We start from the raw sequence: 19,172 nt of genomic DNA, 5'->3' as shown, positions 1-19,172 counted from the left end.
TCACAGTGACCCTTTAATCAAAATCTAATCAGGTCATTCTTGAGTCCAAGGGAATGTCTGTGTCCGATTTAATGAAACTTCTTACAGGTGTCCTTTATACTGAATAAAAGAGATCCTCATGACCATGACCCTTAACCAACACAATTTATCCAGTTCATATGTGAATATAATTTGACGTCTGTAACAAATTTGAAGAATGTATCCCCGCATCTTAGATGATTAAATTCTAATGTGTTCATCTTTGAGTCCAAGTGAACACTTGTGCCAAATGTGACAGGATTCCCTGGAGGTGTTACAGATATTTCAAGTTGACATTGTGGAAAATGCTCGAAGGTCACGGTGATCGAATTAGTTTATCCTCCGGGTCAAAACAGCCAGGTACACACGCAGTGACTCACACACGGAGCCGCATCAGAATCTAAACACCAGAGTGACCAAACTGCAGGAAACAATAGCTGAAATATTTCTTAGATGTTGTTTTCATCTGTAACAGCGTTAGGTTTGTGCACAGCTGGTTTCCAGGCCCGAGGACCCTGATGTTGTTCAGTGTAATACTGTTCAGGGCATGACATATCTAAACCAGTCCTGGCAAAATGACCATGAAATTTGTTGTTTTTTTTGTGGCGACCAAAGGGGAGACTGCAATGTCACTCCTGATCAGGTCAAAATGGCCACAACTGTCGAAACTATAAATGGACAACAATTGCCATTTAATTTGCTGTGCATTCTCATGCGTAGAAGACAAATGCTTTCCATTCTTACTCTTTCATGAGCTTTCATCGAGAGCCCACCACTGTCAAGTTGTACTCCAGCCAGGTATACAGTACATTTATGGACTGCATGCCAAACAGATGTTGCTGTTCCTGGAGCTGGTTTTGAAGGATTTGACATTTCCTTTACTGTATATATATATATATATATATACATATACATACACATATATGTATGTATATATATACATATATACATATATAATACACATATATGTGTGTTTGTGTATATATACATATATATGTGTATATATATATATATATATATATATATATATATATACATACATATATGTGTTTATATATATATATATACACATATATAGATAGATATAGATATATCTATATCTATATCTATATATCTATATATACATATATATACATATATATACATTGGTTTGGACAAAATGGACATACACCCCTCATTTCCGGGTACAATCTTTTTTTCAAGTACCTCACAGGTAGCTGTAATGTTTTACTATTAACTTTATCTTGAACACTTAAAGTATAGGTGAAAACATTACTCGTGTGGAGTGTACACTGTGATTTATGGAGCCGCGGACTGAATACTTGACTCTGCAGTTAACACGTCGCCCCAGACTACAGAAGCTCCTAGCGTGTGTAGTGAAATCAGCTGGACTTTCATGGTGAACGTAACAGGCAGTGACACAGACCTGCACCTGCAAATCCCCCCCACACCCATTTAACACACACACACACATGCATACACTTACATAGAGACTACAGCACACACTGCATGTACACAATCAACTCTACACTCAAGGGACATTAAAGCAGACAACAGATACAGAGGTGTGTACAAACACACACACACACAGTCTGGACTCTCACAGTGCTCAAACAGACCTCTGCTCTCCTCTTTCGCAGCCATCTGTAAGCAATCTAAGCTGTTCACCCATCTCTTTTTCTCCCAGGCCTTTCTTTCTTTCTTTCTTTCTTTCTTCTACACAAAATGTATTTATTCTTTGAAGCATGAATAATAATCTATACATTTGCAATGCCTTGACTTTAGTGAGGTAAGTACACACAGTCCCAGCCATAACAACAGTAGAAGTAGAACAAAAAACAATGGTACAGAATTGGCATAACAATTTTCATTTTGGTGCATCCCTATTTTATTAGTTCTGTATCACTTGTGCTGACTTGTGTCTTTACATCATGTTTTTATGTTTGTAGCGTTACACCTACTTTCATAATCCATTAGTCTGTCTGTTATTATCTCAATTAAACAGTTTGTTTGGTCCATAAAATGTAATAAACTGTTGGAAAATGTTGATCAGTGTTTCCCCAACCTCAAAATGATGTTGTTCCCATGTGTCTTGTTTTGTCCACAAACCAAAATGATTCAGTTTTAATGATTTATTTGTCATATGGTGCAAATAACAAACAAATGATTCCCAATAAAGAAGCTGAAAAATCAGAGAGATTGTTTTATCTCTTTTTAAAAAACAAAAACCCACTCAGCCCGATGAATCGATGAAACAATTACTCGATCAATTCATTATAAATTGATTACTAAATGAATTGTTATGTGAATATTTTCTGGTTTCTTTGCTCCATAAAACAAAGAAATCATAAAATGTTTGGCTTGTGGACAAAACAAGGCATTTGAGAACATCATTTCGACATTTTATGGACCAAAAGATTACTCAAGGCAGATTAATTGATTATTGCATTGACTCTGTTTGTAATCTCATGTCATCCATCACTGTCGGTAGTTTGTAAATGTTAAAAGCATTATCTAATGTGTGTGCTAGTCCACCCGGGCCAGATTGGCTTGTGTTGGAACAGCAGCACATCTGCAGCCTGCATACCAAAACTGACAAGTGAACACATTTTCTATTCTTTTTCCTTTCCCTTTCTTCCCTCTCCTGTCTTTCCGTTCCCAGTAGGTCGTCTGGTATGAGAAGAGAAGGATCCAGAAGCTGAGATGAGAGCAGAGGGCACAGAGGGAAAGCATCTGTACGCTTGCTGACAGGAAAGAGAAAGATGGAGCAGAAAAATTAAGACGTTCCTAAGATGTTGGTTTTTTTTAAGAAAAAAAAGGGACAGAAAAAAAAACGAAGTGGCGCCAAAATATTTGCACTTTCGCCTCCCTATGTTTGAAATTGTACCTGTTTGTATGTGGGGTTTTTTTTCTGAAGTGACTGAAAAGGTTCTAGATAAGAATATATTTGTAAAGAGATTACATGAGCAGCTCACCACTGGAAGAGCGAGCGGGTTCATGTTACTTCATTTCTCCCATGTGTTCTGTCTGCCATGTTTAGTGGCTATACATTTAAACGTATACACAGGTAGTGTTGGGCCACTAAAATCAAACTCCCATTCAATCTCTTTCTGTCTAAATGTCGCTCGATACACATTTCAAACTCCTAAAGGAAGAACGGTGATGGTGTAGACGAGTTCAAATGAATTGTGTCATTTCTATGTGAACATTAGAATTAAACTGTGATCGCAGAGTCTAAATGATCAGCCCAGAATTCGCTGTGTGAAGCCCCCCTTGCACTGTTGCATGCAACACATTTGACTCAACAATCACATTCTTGTGAAGAAAATCTGTCTTATGTGTGTTTTTTGTGTTGGGCAAAGCTAGCTGTGAATATGTGGTTACTTTACTAGCTTACTTTTTTTTGTGCAACCCAAAAAACCAAGGCAAGACCATTATGATGTATGTACTTTGTGGTTTTCCTGCACAAGATTCCTTGACCTTTTTTTTTTTGTCTACAAAGTTTGTACTAATAAACTTTTTTTTTTGTAAGTTTAGTAAGAACATATCTTTCAAAAAAACATATAGTAACTGATTGTGAGAATTGTGAAACGCGTAAAGCAGGTATTAGAGTCATTTTACCGTCACGTCCATTCTTCCACTCACAATACTGGTACAGTAGATACACACTGCTAACTGTATAATCATATAGACTTACACTGAAACACCCAGCAGTGGCTTTATATACACAAACTAAAGCCGCTTACAGCTTTAGAGACTTCAAAACTAAGGACAACCCTGAAATATTATTGCCTTATGTGTCTGTATGATGGTTAGCATGTTAGCAGAAGCTTGCTAACACCTAACCACGCTGAGGAAATACTGTTTCCTTTTTGCTCTGTTTTGGTGTGTCTGTATGATTTTGATAAGCGCTCTGAAACTAAACAAAAGAGGTGAATGAAAACTATCTAACTACAGCTTTAAGGTCAAACCACCACGAATAAACCATTGGTTTACACATATCCTGCACACTGTGTTGTGTAACTTATCACCGTGGCTACTTTTCTCACACCCCACTAAGCGAATAGTAATTACCACTGCAACTAACAGTTATGTTCATTAACCTGTCGTTTATTTTCTCAATTCAATGGAGTCATTGCTTACATGTCAGAAAATGTTGATCGGTGTTTCCCGAAACCTAAAAATGATGTTATCTGTTCTTATTATTCGTTTGTGATATGGGGCAAAGAAAACAGGAAATATTAAATGTTTAAGAAGGAGGTTGTTAACACTCAAAGCAATTAAAATAGTAAAGTTTGAACTACGAATCATGCGAAGACAAGAGAAGAATTAAGAATATGTTGAATAATTTAGATATGCCAATGTTTGAGGGGAGGACGTTCAGATTTGCCCCAGTCCCTTTTGCTTGGGGACGCCCAAAAAAAGCCTCTAAACGCCCCTGTTTGCAGCATATTAATCATAACCTCCATATGCTATTCATTTTTATGAGCAGTGATCAAAAGTTCATCTCTGCACAGTCGCCGGGTTTATTTTTCCCCTAACAGAACACAGTCAAGACAAATGTTTAAAATACACTTCATATTATTGTAATATAAAAGAACCTTCTATCTTATATTTAAATATAAGATGTTTATCCCATTAATATCTGCTCATTGTCACTGTCATGCTCACGTTTATCCCTGTGGATGTAAACAACACGGTGGCATTGACAAATGCCAGTCCTTCAAATAAATATTTGAGTCCGCGTTGTAAAAATGAGTGCCGTCATGTTGTGTGTAAACACACTCGGTGTGTGTCCTCCAGCAGCTGATGTCAGTCGTGCTCTGCGAAACGCTCAACGCATACGTGGAGCTTCGCCACCTTATGTAAGAGTCAGTGACTGAGCAGGGAGGAAAAAACACCTGATCAACAAGTTTTGGTATGTGAAAAAAATCAAATGTATTCACATTTGGGAAGGATTGGGACAGGATTGTATGGTGGGGAAGAACTGTGAGCTACTGATGTGGTTTGAATGTCTGTTTTGAGTTGTGTACGTTTTTCTTATTAAATTCCCAAGAGTCACTGCGATGGCTGATGAACACGTGACAAAAACATGGCTCCTGTTGTAAATATGTACTTTGTTTTTTTTCTACAGTGAAATGTGGGTCACATTGCGGGTGTGCCATTCTGACTAATCGGCTTCACGTCAACATTTTGCTACAGTAGCTGATGTTTAGAGCAGACTTTATATTATCAGCTCAGAGCAGATTTCAATTTGTTTTTTTTATTTGGCTTGTATTTTATGATTCCTGTCATCACCACTAGACACCATAGAGACTGTATGCTGTATCCATCACTTAATCCACTACAACCAAAAAAAAATCCACTTCTAGTCTAATTCGGACTGGACACTCGTGCCAAGAAAGAGAAAAGAAAACTCATCTTTCTGAGAAGACCGTGCAGACTCTTGAGTGTCTCTTTGAGTTTGAACACAAGACTGTGTGTGTGTGTGTGTCTGCTGAAGTGCTTCCAGATGCTGCAGAGCTGCACATCACATGCAAGCACTAACAGAAACCTAACAGTCCAGTAATCACAGCTAATCACCAGGGGGATGTATAGTGATGGAGGTTTACAGATGACTGTCAGTCTGACAGCGAGGAAGCCAAGATGATCCTGCTCCTCACCAGCAACGTTTCCACTGCTCATCCAGACCATTTCAAGATGTTTGGACATTTGTTTCTTAATCATAGCTGATGAAATTATAGATGTGCTGGAAAAACAAAAAACGCTGACATGTGTTGTCATTGGGTGAAACGGACTGATGTTTTTGAAAATGTGTGGACTCAGGGGCAGCTTTTTGGCACCGTGACGAAAACTGAAACCGCTTCTTCAACGTACGTTCAATTTCTCAGCTATTTGATCTAATGACACAGCATTACCAAAAAAAAAATCACCTAAATCATGAACAAGGCTATCATTTAGCTGTTTCAAGTAGAGCTGAAACAATTCATCGATTACTAAATGAATCGACAACTATTTTGTTAATCGATTAATCGGTTTGAAGCTTTTTTTCATGATTAAAACAAGATTTCCGATTGTTTAAGCTTCTTAAATGTGAGTATTTAAGTATTTAATGTCACTTATTTAAAAGTGAATCATTTTGGTTTGTGGACAAAACAAGACACTTGAGAACATCATCATTTCCAGGTTTGACGAACACGATCAACATTTTTTAAAGATTTTATGGACCAAACGATTAATCGATTTATCGAGAAAACAATCGACAGATTAATCGATGATGAAAATAATCGTTAGTTGCATACAAGGAATTATAATGCCTTCTAGTCGAGACTACCCCATCAATGCCTAAGATTATTGCCTTTCTCTCATATTAGTATCATATTAAGTCTGTTGCACTGTTGTCATAGTAGTCTTTGTTGTTAACTACTGGTCAGAATAACAGAATACCAATCTTCTGACCTTCGACGTAAATGGAATGCACCACAAAAGAGCCACTAAAGTGTATTTCCAAGCATCTGCTCATTTTGACTTCAGAAAGAGAGAAATTTCTGATCATTTTTCTTTGCCTTAAATGTCTTTGTCTAGTTTTGTCACTTCTAAATATTTCTCCTCATCACTTCCCTTAAATGTGGTGCAGTGAAACCAGTGAACAACAACAGAAGCAACAACTGATCCGGACAGTTTGGACCTGTCGGTGCTGTGAGCAGATGAGAAAGCACCGAGGAATGTGATGGGAGAAAAGGTCTCAATGCTGACCCCTAAAGGTGAAGATGGTTCACTGCAGGTTGTAGGTTCACACACGGATATGACACAGCGTAAGCTGAGCCAATCAACTCTCATGACCTGACATTAATGAACGTTTCTAACGAAACTTTATGAGTTGTACTTTTGTTGACTTTACTTTCCTTGATTTGAAAGTTGACACGAGTCGGCAGCATTGTTTGAACATACCGTAATGAATCACTAAAGGCGGACTAAGCGGGGACTCGCTCTATAAATAAGCGACGTTACAGAGGAGGAACACGGTGTGGCCTGTGGATATATGCGCAGTGAGAAATGCTCTGATTTAGTGATGAGACTTCAAAGTTGTGGATGTTGTCGGTGCATGATGGGAAGAGGAGGAGGGTGAGGCTGCAGGGGGGGAGGGGAGGAGGGGGGGGGGGGGGGGGGGGTTTGTATCACAGATGGAACTGGAGCCAAGGCAGCTGCAGTACATCTGTCTTGTACTGACACATGTGGCTTTTGACTTCCAGTGTGAAGTTCAAAAGAGTTTTATAATGACGCAGCTGCTTAGGGATGTATGTGTGTGTGTGTGTGTGTGTGTGAGAGTGTGTTTTCTCCTTTGTTGAAGGGTAGGTGGGTAGAGGCAAAGGGGCTTTCATAGGTGAAGAGTGGAATTTGTGTTCTGAAAGTGACGTGTGGGCAGTGCAAGTGATACAAGATGTGGTTTAATGGTCTAGTGTGTAACATTTAGGAGGGTTTATGGGCAAAAGATGTATATACAACCTAATTCATTATACAACCCATATAATAATTTACTATAGAAAATACTGTACATAAAACCCGTAGTTTTTATAGCCTCAAAATAAGTCTTTTATATGTACATGTTGTTTCTACATTCATTTTCATAGCTGAAGAGCCTCTAAATTATTTACATTGTCAGTTAATTAAATAATAAATCAAATGTGTTAAATACAAGGTCTTTTGGAATCAGCTCCACTGACAATCACCACTTGTTTTAGCACAAAAAAATCACAACAATTAACATGGATCACATGGGTCTGTGTAGAGGTCGCTCAGTAAAAAAAAAAGTAAATAAAAAAAATAAAACATGTGTGTGCATTGAAACACTTAGAAGCAGATCCAACACCATTACAGGTAATTAGAGAGGACTGTGTGATAGCTACACATTAGCTGTGGGGGGATGATGCTGGTGTACACTGCAACTGCACACCAGCACCTGCCCGGCAGCCGGAGCTCAGGGTCATGGGGTCACCTGCCAGGAGGCCAGGGGTCAAAGGTCACATTCTAGACAGACGTGCCCGCATGCTAATTGAGGACTCAGCTGCAAGATCAGAGCTCGCAGGTGGACAATGCATTTTATCACCCAATGACAACAAACTATTTTAAGTATTTTTGTGCTCTAATGTACCAGAGGTTCATCTGAGCATTTTTTTTGTAGATTTTTAACATTTAAAAATCTACAAATGTCTGTCGTCGTCAAATTAGTTCACACAAAAAAGTCTATCAGCGCCACACAACATTAAAATAGTTCGGTGGAACGGCTGCAAACAAGTTGTAAGTGTAAATGAAAACACAAAGAAAGGTTTCAGAAGTGAATTCTACTGCTCAGAAATGCGGCCGTTCACACTTCTTGTCTCTGTCCCCTCCCGTGCTGCTGCTGTATACACACATACGCTCCCCCAGTCAGGTCTGACAGTACTGCTTGACAGAGCCCACATTTAGATGAAGCACACAAAACATACGGATGCAGTTTAGCGTTTGTTCTTTGCTCCTAGAAGGATACTTCGAGGTCGAACGCCAGGCTTTTTAATCATCACAGCCCCCACACGCACACACACACACACACACACACACAGAAAACACAACTATGTTACTGGCAAAACGCCTTTGCAGCGCTCAAAATGGCGGAGCATCTTCATTCAGCTGTGGAATCATTGGTGTAATTTAATATTCAGATCAAAGTTGACTCGATGTTCAAACGTAACTGGAGCACCGATCATGGGTCGGTGAGAACTTGAGGACGTCCATCAGCTGGTCCATGAGAACAAGCGGAGGCCTGCAAGTCGCTGCCATTCTGACGGGCCTGCCCCAAATTCACCAGCTGGGTGAGACTTCATCATGACTGTGTGTGTGTGTGTGTGTGTGTGTATGCATGTTGTACACACTCATACAGTATCTGAAATTCAGGCGTTCGCACGGCTCAACAGAGGCTCAGAGACACTGGTGAGAACTTGACTACATATGTAGAGATATAGACCTTACAATGAAGAACAGGTGTTACAGGACAACTACTTGATATTGAATGAAATGTTTTGAATTTTAATCTAAACCTTAATGTTAATCCAGTGTTTGAAGCACACAAGTGTGTTTTTGATGCAGTTTTCCTCCTCAGAGCAACAACCAACTGGATATCTGTATTTTATTTACTTTATTTTTAAGTTTTTCATCGACATTTTGGATACACTTCTGCTTTAGTGCAAAACACAGGTAAGTATGTTGTGTAGTGACTTATAAATTCTCAAAATCTACATATTACCTGTCTTGCATTTTCTGTTTGGATTCAACAGCATTCAGTTTTTTTATGCTGTCAAATTTTCAAATATTAAATCCATATTTGTATTTAAAAAACTAATAATAACTAACTAAAAGGTCCATGATATGATATCTCCTTGCCGTATCATCACATGCACAGTATATCTGTCGTCATAGTGCTATACAGTTATTGTGCGTCGCTCTAATTCTGCCATCATCTCTGTTTTGATTTATTATTTTCAGAGTCACCAGGAAATAAATGCGTGTGCACCCCGAGGGTCTCATCCACACAAATGGCGAGCCAGGAGGTTTGTTTTGTTTTAGCTCATTTTCTACACGGTGACACAAAGAGCATTTACACTCACTTGTGGTCATTAAGATTCTGGACATCTTGCCTGTGTGTGAAAATACTGCGGTTCCCGTTCCTTTGACCCTTACAAATAACCATGAGTTAAGGTTTAAGCTAAATATTTATGCATTGTAGCTAAAGTCGACTGATATTCTTTTCCCCCTCCATCTGATAAAATATTACTTTTTCGTGATTAGATATAACATAAAAATGTATTAACTTCAGTAACCAGTCATTTGAGAAACACTCATGGTCTGTTTATGTAATCTATATTTTATATCCGTACTGCAATGCAGTTATATACAGTATTTAATAAAAAAAAAAAAAAAGGTATAAACAGGTCATCAAAAACTTTCTTGTAGCCACTCATTCATTTATTTTACCATACGTGGTTTCCTGTGAGGTGTAATTAATAAATAATGCCACTGACCTCGACACAGAGCCATCTGACAGCCACACTCCTCACCTCCATCCTGGCTGCGGTGCTGGGCTCACTGCAGATCGGCTACCACACCGGCAACGTCAACGCTCCAGCCAAGGTACGCATGTCACGCGGGAGCTGAAAGACAAAAACATGAACAAGAACATCATCATTTCCAGGCCTGAGAAAAACTGACATTTTATGGACCAAACGATTACTCCATTAATCGAGAAAATCATGAAAACGATCCTTAGTTGCAGCCCTACACGACATTAGCTTGGACAAAAAAGTCGACGGTAACCATGACCTCAACTCAACAGGAAGTGGGCCATTTGGAATCTTGGCATCCATTTTGGCGATTTTTACCCTACATGATCGAACTCGCCCGAGCGCGTTTGTCGTAACGACATAAAAAACACGCCAATTTGTACCAGACACTTTAAAGGTGAAAAGTTGTCGAGAGGTTTTGTGTATTCAAAACTTCGTGGCCACAGCAACCCTCTGCCACGAAACAGGAAGTGCCCTTTAACTTCGGAATTCATTGAATTCCACTGAATTTCCTGAAACTTGGTGGGTAGATGTTACAGACCAAGACAAACAAAAAAAAAGAAACACTGTAACTGTGGCCTCAACTCAATCTTGGCATCCATTTTGGCGATTTGCACCCTACATAATTCCGCAAAAGGTTTTGTGGAATTAAAAGTGAGGTCATGAAACTGCTGTACTCCCAAGGGCCCTATCATGACTGCGTGCAGTCCTAGTCAGTCAGTCATCATCTACCGCTTTATCCTCTGCCAGAGGGTCGCGGGGGGTGCTGTGCCAATCTCAGCTACATCGGGCGATAGGCGGGGTACACCCTGGACAGTTCGCCAGTCCATCGCAGGGCCACACACAGATAGAGACAAACAACCATTCACTCTCACACTCACTCCTATGGTCAATTTAGAGTGTCCAATTTACCTAATCCCCAGCAGTCCTAGTTTTTCTTGCAATTTCTGACAACATTTTGACAGTTTTGGTAAAAGACAATGCACGTTTTCATAAACTGCCGTTAAATGAATACTAGGAGTAGTTCACCAAGATAAGCAGTAGATGGTGGAAATGTGAGGGTCACCACAGAAGGATGAGAAAGTGCAATTTGATGATTTATAAAAAAAGAAAACGCCAAAACAACCACCAATGTGATCAAAAAGCAATTTGAGAAAAGATGTGGTCTTCTCATCAGTCCACACAAATGCACACATCTTTACAATTTCTGCCTGTGAAATGTAAATCAGAATTCAAAACGTCATCCTTTATTCCGTTGAATCTGTGTCCATTTGCAATTATGCACATTTACCTTTTGTCAATATGTGATATTTCAAGATAGATTTCAAGATTTAATGTGTATTTAATGCACAAATTGAAAATGTACATGAAAAAACAGATTGTTGAATCTCACCTATGTTAAGCTGCTCAATCAAGTATTATATTTATGCAACGTGGATCACCTTAGTGTCAGACTCAGACTGTTGTTATGCGTTTGCGTGTTGATTCTTTTTGGAAGAGAGCTCAGGACCGCATTGGAGGTGGCTGATCATTGGTGTCTTAGTCCACCTCCTCTGTTGAGTGATGGTTTCTCCAGTCTAAAACTCTTAGATAGATGTTAGATGATGATAGATGATAGATGAGGCTTCTGTCACCAATTGTCCTCTGTAGAATTTGTCCACCGGGTGAATTTTGCGTCCATGAAAAGCACCCTTCGAAGCCTGGATAGCTCAGTTGGTAGAGCATCAGACTTTTAATCTGAGGGTCCAGGGTTCAAGTCCCTGTTCAGGTGAAGCTGATCTTTAAAGCCAAAAGACCTTCCTGCTGGAACTCATGTCCCCCCTTCACAATATTATGTGCTGCAGTCATCTTGAAGGCAGGTCAAACAAGCCTCTGGCAGCCTCTGCTGGTCATATTGGCAAATGCAAGTGCGGAAACACAAACAAACAAACAGACAGGCACTCCCACTCCGTGGGTTAAAGTACCAAGTAATATATCACCTTTGTCTTGTTCTTTTTTAAAGATGGACCATGAGATATTTATTTTACATATAAGTATTTCCAATAACCTCTGAGCTGGTTGAATGTCGTTGGTTTTTGTTTCCGTACAACACAAATAAATTATAGAATCATCCACATAGAGACAATTACTTGACAAGATATGATTCAGGTGGAGAGAACTGCTGGAAAACCTGCTGATCGCGACACAAATATCTCACCGTCTCAATAAAACACTGAGTAAATATAACGATGTGCTGAAACTCCTGGGCTCAGCTCCAGGCTCCGCTCTACTCTGCCAAGCAGCAGTTTTGATTTTTCGTCTGGACAAACCTTTTAAGGCAGACGTTCATCTTTTTCCTTTTGTGATGTTTTTGTTTTCAAAGATTTCCAGCACTATTTGTCCTAAATCTAATGAATCATCTTTTCTTTTATTAACATTTATTGGTCAGATCATTGAAGAGTTCTTTAATCACACCTGGAGAGCCAGACACAACCAGTCGATTCCAGATCACAGTCTGACTCTGCTGTGGTCGCTGTCGGTCAGCATTAAGGACTTTGGGGCCTTGCTCGGTTCACTGGGAGTCAAATATGTAGCAGATTCTTACGGAAGGTAAGTAATGGGGGGGGCTATGGTTTCAGTCATTTCCATATTTTTTTTATCTTTTTCTTTCTCTCCCTCCAGACGGAACTCCATCCTGATAGTGAACTGTCTCTCAGTGGTGGGGGCTGGTCTGATGTTTGCGTCTAAAGCCAGTGAGTCGTTTGAAGTGCTCATCCTGGGACGTTTAGTGTTTGGCCTGTTCTGTGGGTTAGTGATGAGCCTGAATCCACTCTACATCCAGGAGGTGTCTCCCACCAACCTGAGAGGCGCCTTTGCTACGCTCAACCAGGTGTCCTTCGCCACGGGAATCTTACTGGGAATGGTAAGGACCAAATATTAGTTCATGGATTTTTTAATGTTGTGGATTATAGATCCTTTATGCTTGTATTAAATCCGCCTTATCTTTTCAAAAAAATGCACTATGAATGTTTAGCTTCACTGTTAGTATCAAAACAAAAGAAAGCCAGGAAAGGATGTTTTCTATCACTGGATCTCTTTTGGATGTTTACCGTCAATATCGAGGGCAGGCAAAGTTTGATTTGGAACATTGGTTTGATTCTCATTTTTAGAAAAACCCTTTCTATCTCAATATACTGACCTAGTATCTCAAAATATTGACTTAGTATCTCCAAATAATGACTTAGTATCTCAATATATTGACTTAGTTTCTCCAAATAATGACTTAGTATCTCAATATATTGACTTAGTATCTCAAAAATAATGACTTAGTATCTCAATATATTGACAGTATCTCAATATATTGACTTAGTATCTTGATATATTGACTTAGTATCTCAATATATTGACTTAGTATCTCAAAATAATGACTTAGTATTTCAATATATTGACTTAGTATCTCAAAATATTGACTTAATATCGCAATATGTTGACTTATCTCAACATTTTGACTTAGTATCTCAAAATAATGACTTAGTTTCTCAATATATTGACTTAGTATCTACTGACTTAGTAAATAATCTTACTGGGAATGGTAAGGACCAAATATTAGGTCATGGATTTTTTTATGTTGTTGATTATTGATCCTTTTGGCTTGTATTAAATCAGCCTTATCTTTTCAATAAAATGCATAAAATGAATGTTTAGCTTCACTGTTAGTATCAAAACAAAAGAAAGCCAGGACAGGATGTTTTCTATCACTGGATCTCTTTTGGATGTTTGCCGTCAATATTAAGTGGAGGCAAAGTTTGATTTGGAACATTGGCTTGCTTCTCATTTTTAGAAAAACCCTTTCAGCTAAATGTACTTGTGTTCTGCAGGTGATTGGTCTGGAGTCGGTGCTTGGTACAGAGCATTACTGGGCCATGATGTTGTCTCTGTCTTTGATCCCGGCACTGATACAGTACCTGGTTCTACCGTTCTGTCCTGAGAGCCCGCGATACCTGCTCATCAACCGGGGGGAGGAGAGCAAGGCAGAGGCTGGTGGGTACAAGTGTCACTGGAGTTTCACGACACTAACTTTTTAGATAACTGTCATGTAGTATTTTCATTTAGTCATTAAACTGGAGCTTGAATATTGCAGCTCTGCTGAGGCTGAGGGGCAGAACAGAGAAGGTGTTCGCTGAGCTGGAGGAGATGAAGGAAGAGGCCGCACACACTCACACCGGTGTCACTATCCACGAGTTCTTCAAGAAACGCAGCTACAAGCAGCCAATCATCATTGTCCTCATCGTCAACTTAGGCAGCCAGCTGTCTGGATTCAACGCGGTGAGTTGTAGGTTTCACAGAAGGCAAAGTTTGTACTGGTTAAACATTATTTTAAGGTCCAGTCGATTATCAAGGGTTTATGGGCAGATTGAATGTACTACCAATAATTATTGTGTAAGTGTGTCATGGGTTAAACTGTTTGGTATTTATAGCCTGAATAAGCATTTTATTTAAGCTTTTATTATTTGCTTTATGCCATGTTTCTACAACAGCAAAGCAGCCAGAGTGTGTGTTTCACATTTCAAAGATGCCTTATACAAAAACAAATAAGAACAATGTGTTATCCTAGTTTGAAAAAGACACAGTCAGTCAATTGTAGGGACAGTGTGTCACTTGAAACCCCAGAAAAGACGCAGTAACTCACTAACCTAATAAACATTTCTGCTCTTTTCAACCAGATCATCAATTATTCCACCAAAATGTTCCAGGCCAAGTTTGAAGAGGCCAAATACCTGACTCTAGGTGTGGGAGCTGTCAACGTGACCTTCACTTTGGTAGCAGTAAGTACAAAAAACGGTGGTGCAATGCTAACAATGTGATTTATGTAATTATTATTTTGGCTCCTCAAGAGATGGATCAATAAACTTTAAATCTACTTGAAACACAAGATATTTTGTTGATTTTACCACAAAGTTTCACCAAATTCTTGGCCCACGGACAAAGCGTTGTAACGTGTGAACGCTTTTGCAGCTCAAACCACAACAGGATAGTGTTGCAATTTAATTCAGAGAGTGAATGTGAGCAGAGTCACCACTGTGTTATTCTTTCCTCTACAGTTCTTCCTGATGGAAAGGGCAGGGAGGAGAAGGTTGCTCCTGACTGGTTTCATCTCAATAGCAGTGTGCAACTTGTTAATGACCATAGTGGATTCTGTCGTGGTAAGATCATTTCATTCTGTGCAACTGCTCCTTTCATTTAAGCAGGACATTTTCCATTGAAGAAAATCTGCCATTTGCTCAAATTGTTAAAGTTTGTAGCTAACGATTATGTTTATTCTGGATGAATCCGTCATACTTCTCTTCTTTAATTGAGTAGATATTTAATAAATACAATTCAGAAAATGGTGCAAAAATTGACATGACAATTTCATCTAATGTTTAGTTTTGTGTTTACTGTCATAGAGACATCACAAATAAATCAAAATGTTCATGTTTAACATGCTGTAATCACAGAACTCAAAGAAATCATAGCAGCTTTAGGGTGAAGTTACAGAATATTGTGTTATGTTGTTGTCATGTTAGTTCTCGGGAATGTGATAAATGCTGCAAAGAGGACTAAAACTTTATTTTTTTCTTCCAAAAGTTGATAATAAATTCAAAAATGTATTTATTTATTATATGCCTATTTCATTTCTTACATTATTACTATTACTTATATGCCTAAGTCAATATATTGAGAAACTAAGTCAATTGAGATACTAAGTCATTATATTGAGATACTAAGTCAATATATTTAGATATTAAGTCATTATATTGAGATACTAAGTCATTATTTTGAGATGCTAAGTCATTATATTGAGATACTAAGTCATTATTTTGAGAAACTAAGTCATTATTTTATTATACTAAGTCATTATTTTGAGATACTAAGTCATTATTTTAAGATACTAAGTCATTATATTGAGATACTAAGTCATTATATTGCGATACTAAGTTATTATATTGAGATACTAAGTCATAATTTTGAGATACTAAGTCATTATAATGAATTACAGGATCTTTTTTCCCATCACACTGGCGAAAAATGGACTTCCATACAATTTTGAGTGCACTGCAGTGTAAATGTACAATGAATATTTAAGTTAATCAATTTTGTAATTAATTTTTAATATAAAATGTAAATAAGCCGAACATATCAGGCCAAAACAATTCTGGCATCCTACTGTACCAGTATGTCGGGTATCAGCTGAACTTATTTCTAAATTCTGGCATCAGCCACAGAAAAAAAAAAAAACATGATTTAACCTAAACTGTAAACTTCCTGGTTGTGGAACACAAGGATAGGCAGAGTGATTGATGAAAATAAGGCAACAACATGAATCATTCTGCTGAGGCTGACTTGTCTCTCTCCCACTGTCCAGCATCTGGCCCCAGGACTAGGCAGTCTGCAGGTCCTGCTGGTTTTCTGTCTGATTTCAGCCTACGAGCTGGGTCCTGGTCCCATCTCCTGGTTCATCGCAGCCGAGCTGTTCGACCAGCCCGGCAGACCCATCGCTATGGCCTTCACCAGCATGCTCAACTGGGGAGGGAAGTTTGTTCTGGCTCTGCTGTTTCCTCCGTTACTGGTAGGTTTATATTACTGGCCTGAATTCAGTTTGCTCATCAGGGGGAAACTTTGGAGATGGATTTCATGTTTGCTTTTGTCACTGTGCTTACACGTTAGAGACACGGCTGTTATGTAATGATTACTAAAGAAATACATAAATCTGTTCAATGTTAAGTATGAGCCTACAGCTAAACCCTTTAAAAACAGGTTTAAATAACAGTGATTAAACGCCAAGGACAGTTACTGTTAACCAGGGAAATGAATGTTTAAACAAATGGCAGAGCTCTTCCTTCTCTCCATTTTCTTCATTCTCTTCTTCTCCTTAGTTCTAAACAGTTTACATTATGCGTTGGTGGTGAATGTACAATAGAATATATGAGCATCAATTGCAACGTCACCCATTATAATCTTAAGTTTTAAAGACCTTGGTGTTTTACAAATGGATGCCACACAATGTCACTTGTAACCAGGCTCATATTGGATGATACCAGCTGTCAATCACACTGATGTGCATTCACATAAATAACTATGGATATGGATATTTCTATGGCTGATGCAGATAAATTGTGAGAGCAAATTTATGCGTAATGTAGCAAGTCATGTACAGCCACCTAAAATCATTTTTAACCTTTAAAAAGACGACAGCTTCATTTTAAGCACATTATTTAAAACAAATACATTATGTCTGAGCTAAAAAAGAAAATTTGGCAAATTAGTTTAGGGACCATAAAAAAAATCTCTACCTGACCTAGACTTTAGAAATCACTATGGTAGATATATGTGCTTGAATGGGATCTGGTTTAATAGATAATGAATAGATTAAATGGATTGTTCTGTGAAATACGGTTAAAAAAATAAAGCCTTGGTTTGTTTCTCCCTGATCAGAAAATCTGTGGCGAGTACATCTACCTCCTCTTCATGATGGTGGCTCTGCTCGCCTTCATCTTCACCTGGATTCGCCTCCCGGAGACAAAAGGTCGCACATTTGATGAAATCGCAGAGGAGTTCAGAGGAGCAGAAAGCATTCTTCTGCACAATAAGCCTGGATTCAACACTTTCACCTGATCGCTCTTTCCACCTGTAGTACCAATCATAGTCTTACTGTTCAGGGCCAGTTCACCCTACTCAAAAGTCTTCTCACATTATGGTATGGTACAGGAAGTCATATGAAAGCAACAAAGTAACTGAGTTTTAACTAAGAGATTCTGCTGTTCAGAGTATTTCCGAGTCTAAATCAAGTCTCTACAAACAGAATCTGAGTTCTAATCATCCATGTTGAAGTCCAAGTGCATTCAAGTCTTTTACATATATAGAACTAATGACACAATTCTGCCTATTTGCCTATTTGAAGTTATTTTGAGTCAATTGACTGTGTCCTCAATTTGACTTAAAATCTATGTTTGTAAAATGTACAATTGAAAGTAAAATAAAATAGCAAAATAGCAAATAAATTTGATTTACTATATTATAATTGTACAATGAGGATGGCTCCTTGCTCCCCCTTATGCATGTCAGGTGTGGAGCAACTTTGGCAGTGTTCTAGGGGGCGCTGTAGAGCTATTTTGCAAAAGACAGTCCTGTGAGCAACATCAGATTTGACGAGTGCATCAAATTTTGTGAGTATTGGAGCGTCCGCTGGACACCCGGACAAATATCCTGTTTGTTCGCAAACATTTGACTTAGCACCGATGCCATGGTAACACACCGTTTTATGATGAGCACCAAAAATATGCTTTAAATTTAGATTCATATACGGGCGGTGCATTCTGTCCATACTCCATCGTCATGTGCTTTATATCAGTAAGATTTTTGAAGAAGTTCACACATACACAAACTATTTCCCCCAGTCATGATTATCCCTATAATGAAAACTCACAACATTCATCTTATTGTGAGACCCTTTATTGCACGGGTGTCAAACTGTCAAATTTTTGTTCAGGGACCAAACACAGCACAATTTAATCTCAAGTGGGCCAGACCAGTAAAATAATAGCATAATAACCTATGAACAACAAGAACTCCTTAGTTTTTTCTCCTTAGTTTTACATTTAATGAAGGATATTTTTACAAAACATGTAACAACTGCAATTTCAACAATATCATGCCTAAATTTACCATTTACACATCACACTGGATCTATAAAGGTACAAAAATATTGTCTTTGACATTACGTTTAGATTGAATTTTTAATAAATTCATCCTGTGGGCCGGATTGGACCCTCTGCCGGGCCGGTTCTGGCCCCCGTGCCGTATGTTTGACACCCCTGCTTTATTGTGATGAAAGCCAATTTTATATATATTGTCCAATCCCTACTTGCTACACTTGTTATAATTGTAATAATACAGTTCCTCTGAGTTTAAAAACAGTCAATGCTCCAATCCAAGTCCAAGTCATCAGCTTTCATTTCAGATTAAAGTGCCACTGCAGTCATAGTGAAGAATAAAACATGGAGGATGAGTCACAAGAAAGAAGCTGATCTGTTTGTCCGC

At 38.6% G+C, this 19,172-nt stretch overlaps 2 protein-coding genes and 1 non-coding gene across 8 annotated transcripts in view; all 3 read left to right on the top strand.

Annotated features, from left to right (window-relative positions):
- The window catches only part of smoc1 (SPARC related modular calcium binding 1), a 58,677-nt gene extending 54,658 nt beyond the window's left edge, over positions 1 to 4,019 (top strand). For all 5 annotated transcript variants that reach the window (XM_058614887.1, XM_058614885.1, XM_058614884.1 and 2 more), the window contains one exon: positions 2,681 to 4,019. In XM_058614887.1, the coding sequence (XP_058470870.1) occupies positions 2,681 to 2,720 (40 nt within the window). In that variant the 3' untranslated portion in view covers positions 2,721 to 4,019. The remainder of the gene's footprint in view (positions 1 to 2,680) is intronic.
- A 4,742-nt stretch (positions 4,020 to 8,761) lies between these two features.
- On the top strand, positions 8,762 to 18,817 carry LOC131444550 (solute carrier family 2, facilitated glucose transporter member 1). 2 transcript variants are annotated; one of them, XM_058614993.1, is made up of 11 exons: positions 8,762 to 8,985; positions 9,538 to 9,602; positions 10,084 to 10,182; positions 12,541 to 12,701; positions 12,774 to 13,014; positions 13,970 to 14,132; positions 14,233 to 14,417; positions 14,816 to 14,917; positions 15,194 to 15,295; positions 16,498 to 16,701; positions 17,568 to 18,817. In XM_058614993.1, the coding sequence occupies exons 2-11, from the start codon at positions 9,588 to 9,590 to the stop codon at positions 17,745 to 17,747; spliced, it is 1,452 nt and encodes a 483-aa protein (XP_058470976.1). In that variant the 5' UTR covers positions 8,762 to 8,985; positions 9,538 to 9,587; the 3' UTR covers positions 17,748 to 18,817. The 2 variants fall into 2 exon arrangements, with proteins under 2 accessions (XP_058470976.1, XP_058470975.1); XM_058614992.1 differs by lacking the exon at positions 8,762 to 8,985 and adding an exon at positions 8,994 to 9,249.
- Positions 11,811 to 11,883, top strand: trnak-uuu (transfer RNA lysine (anticodon UUU)). The gene has a single exon. It is a non-coding gene; the product is annotated as a tRNA-Lys (tRNA).
- Positions 18,818 to 19,172: the final 355 nt, after the last annotated feature.

Source organism: Solea solea, chromosome 18 (assembly GCF_958295425.1).
Source record: "Solea solea chromosome 18, fSolSol10.1, whole genome shotgun sequence".
NCBI classification, from domain to species: Eukaryota; Metazoa; Chordata; class Actinopteri; order Pleuronectiformes; family Soleidae; genus Solea; species Solea solea.
This window is presented reverse-complemented; position numbering and strand designations above follow the sequence as displayed.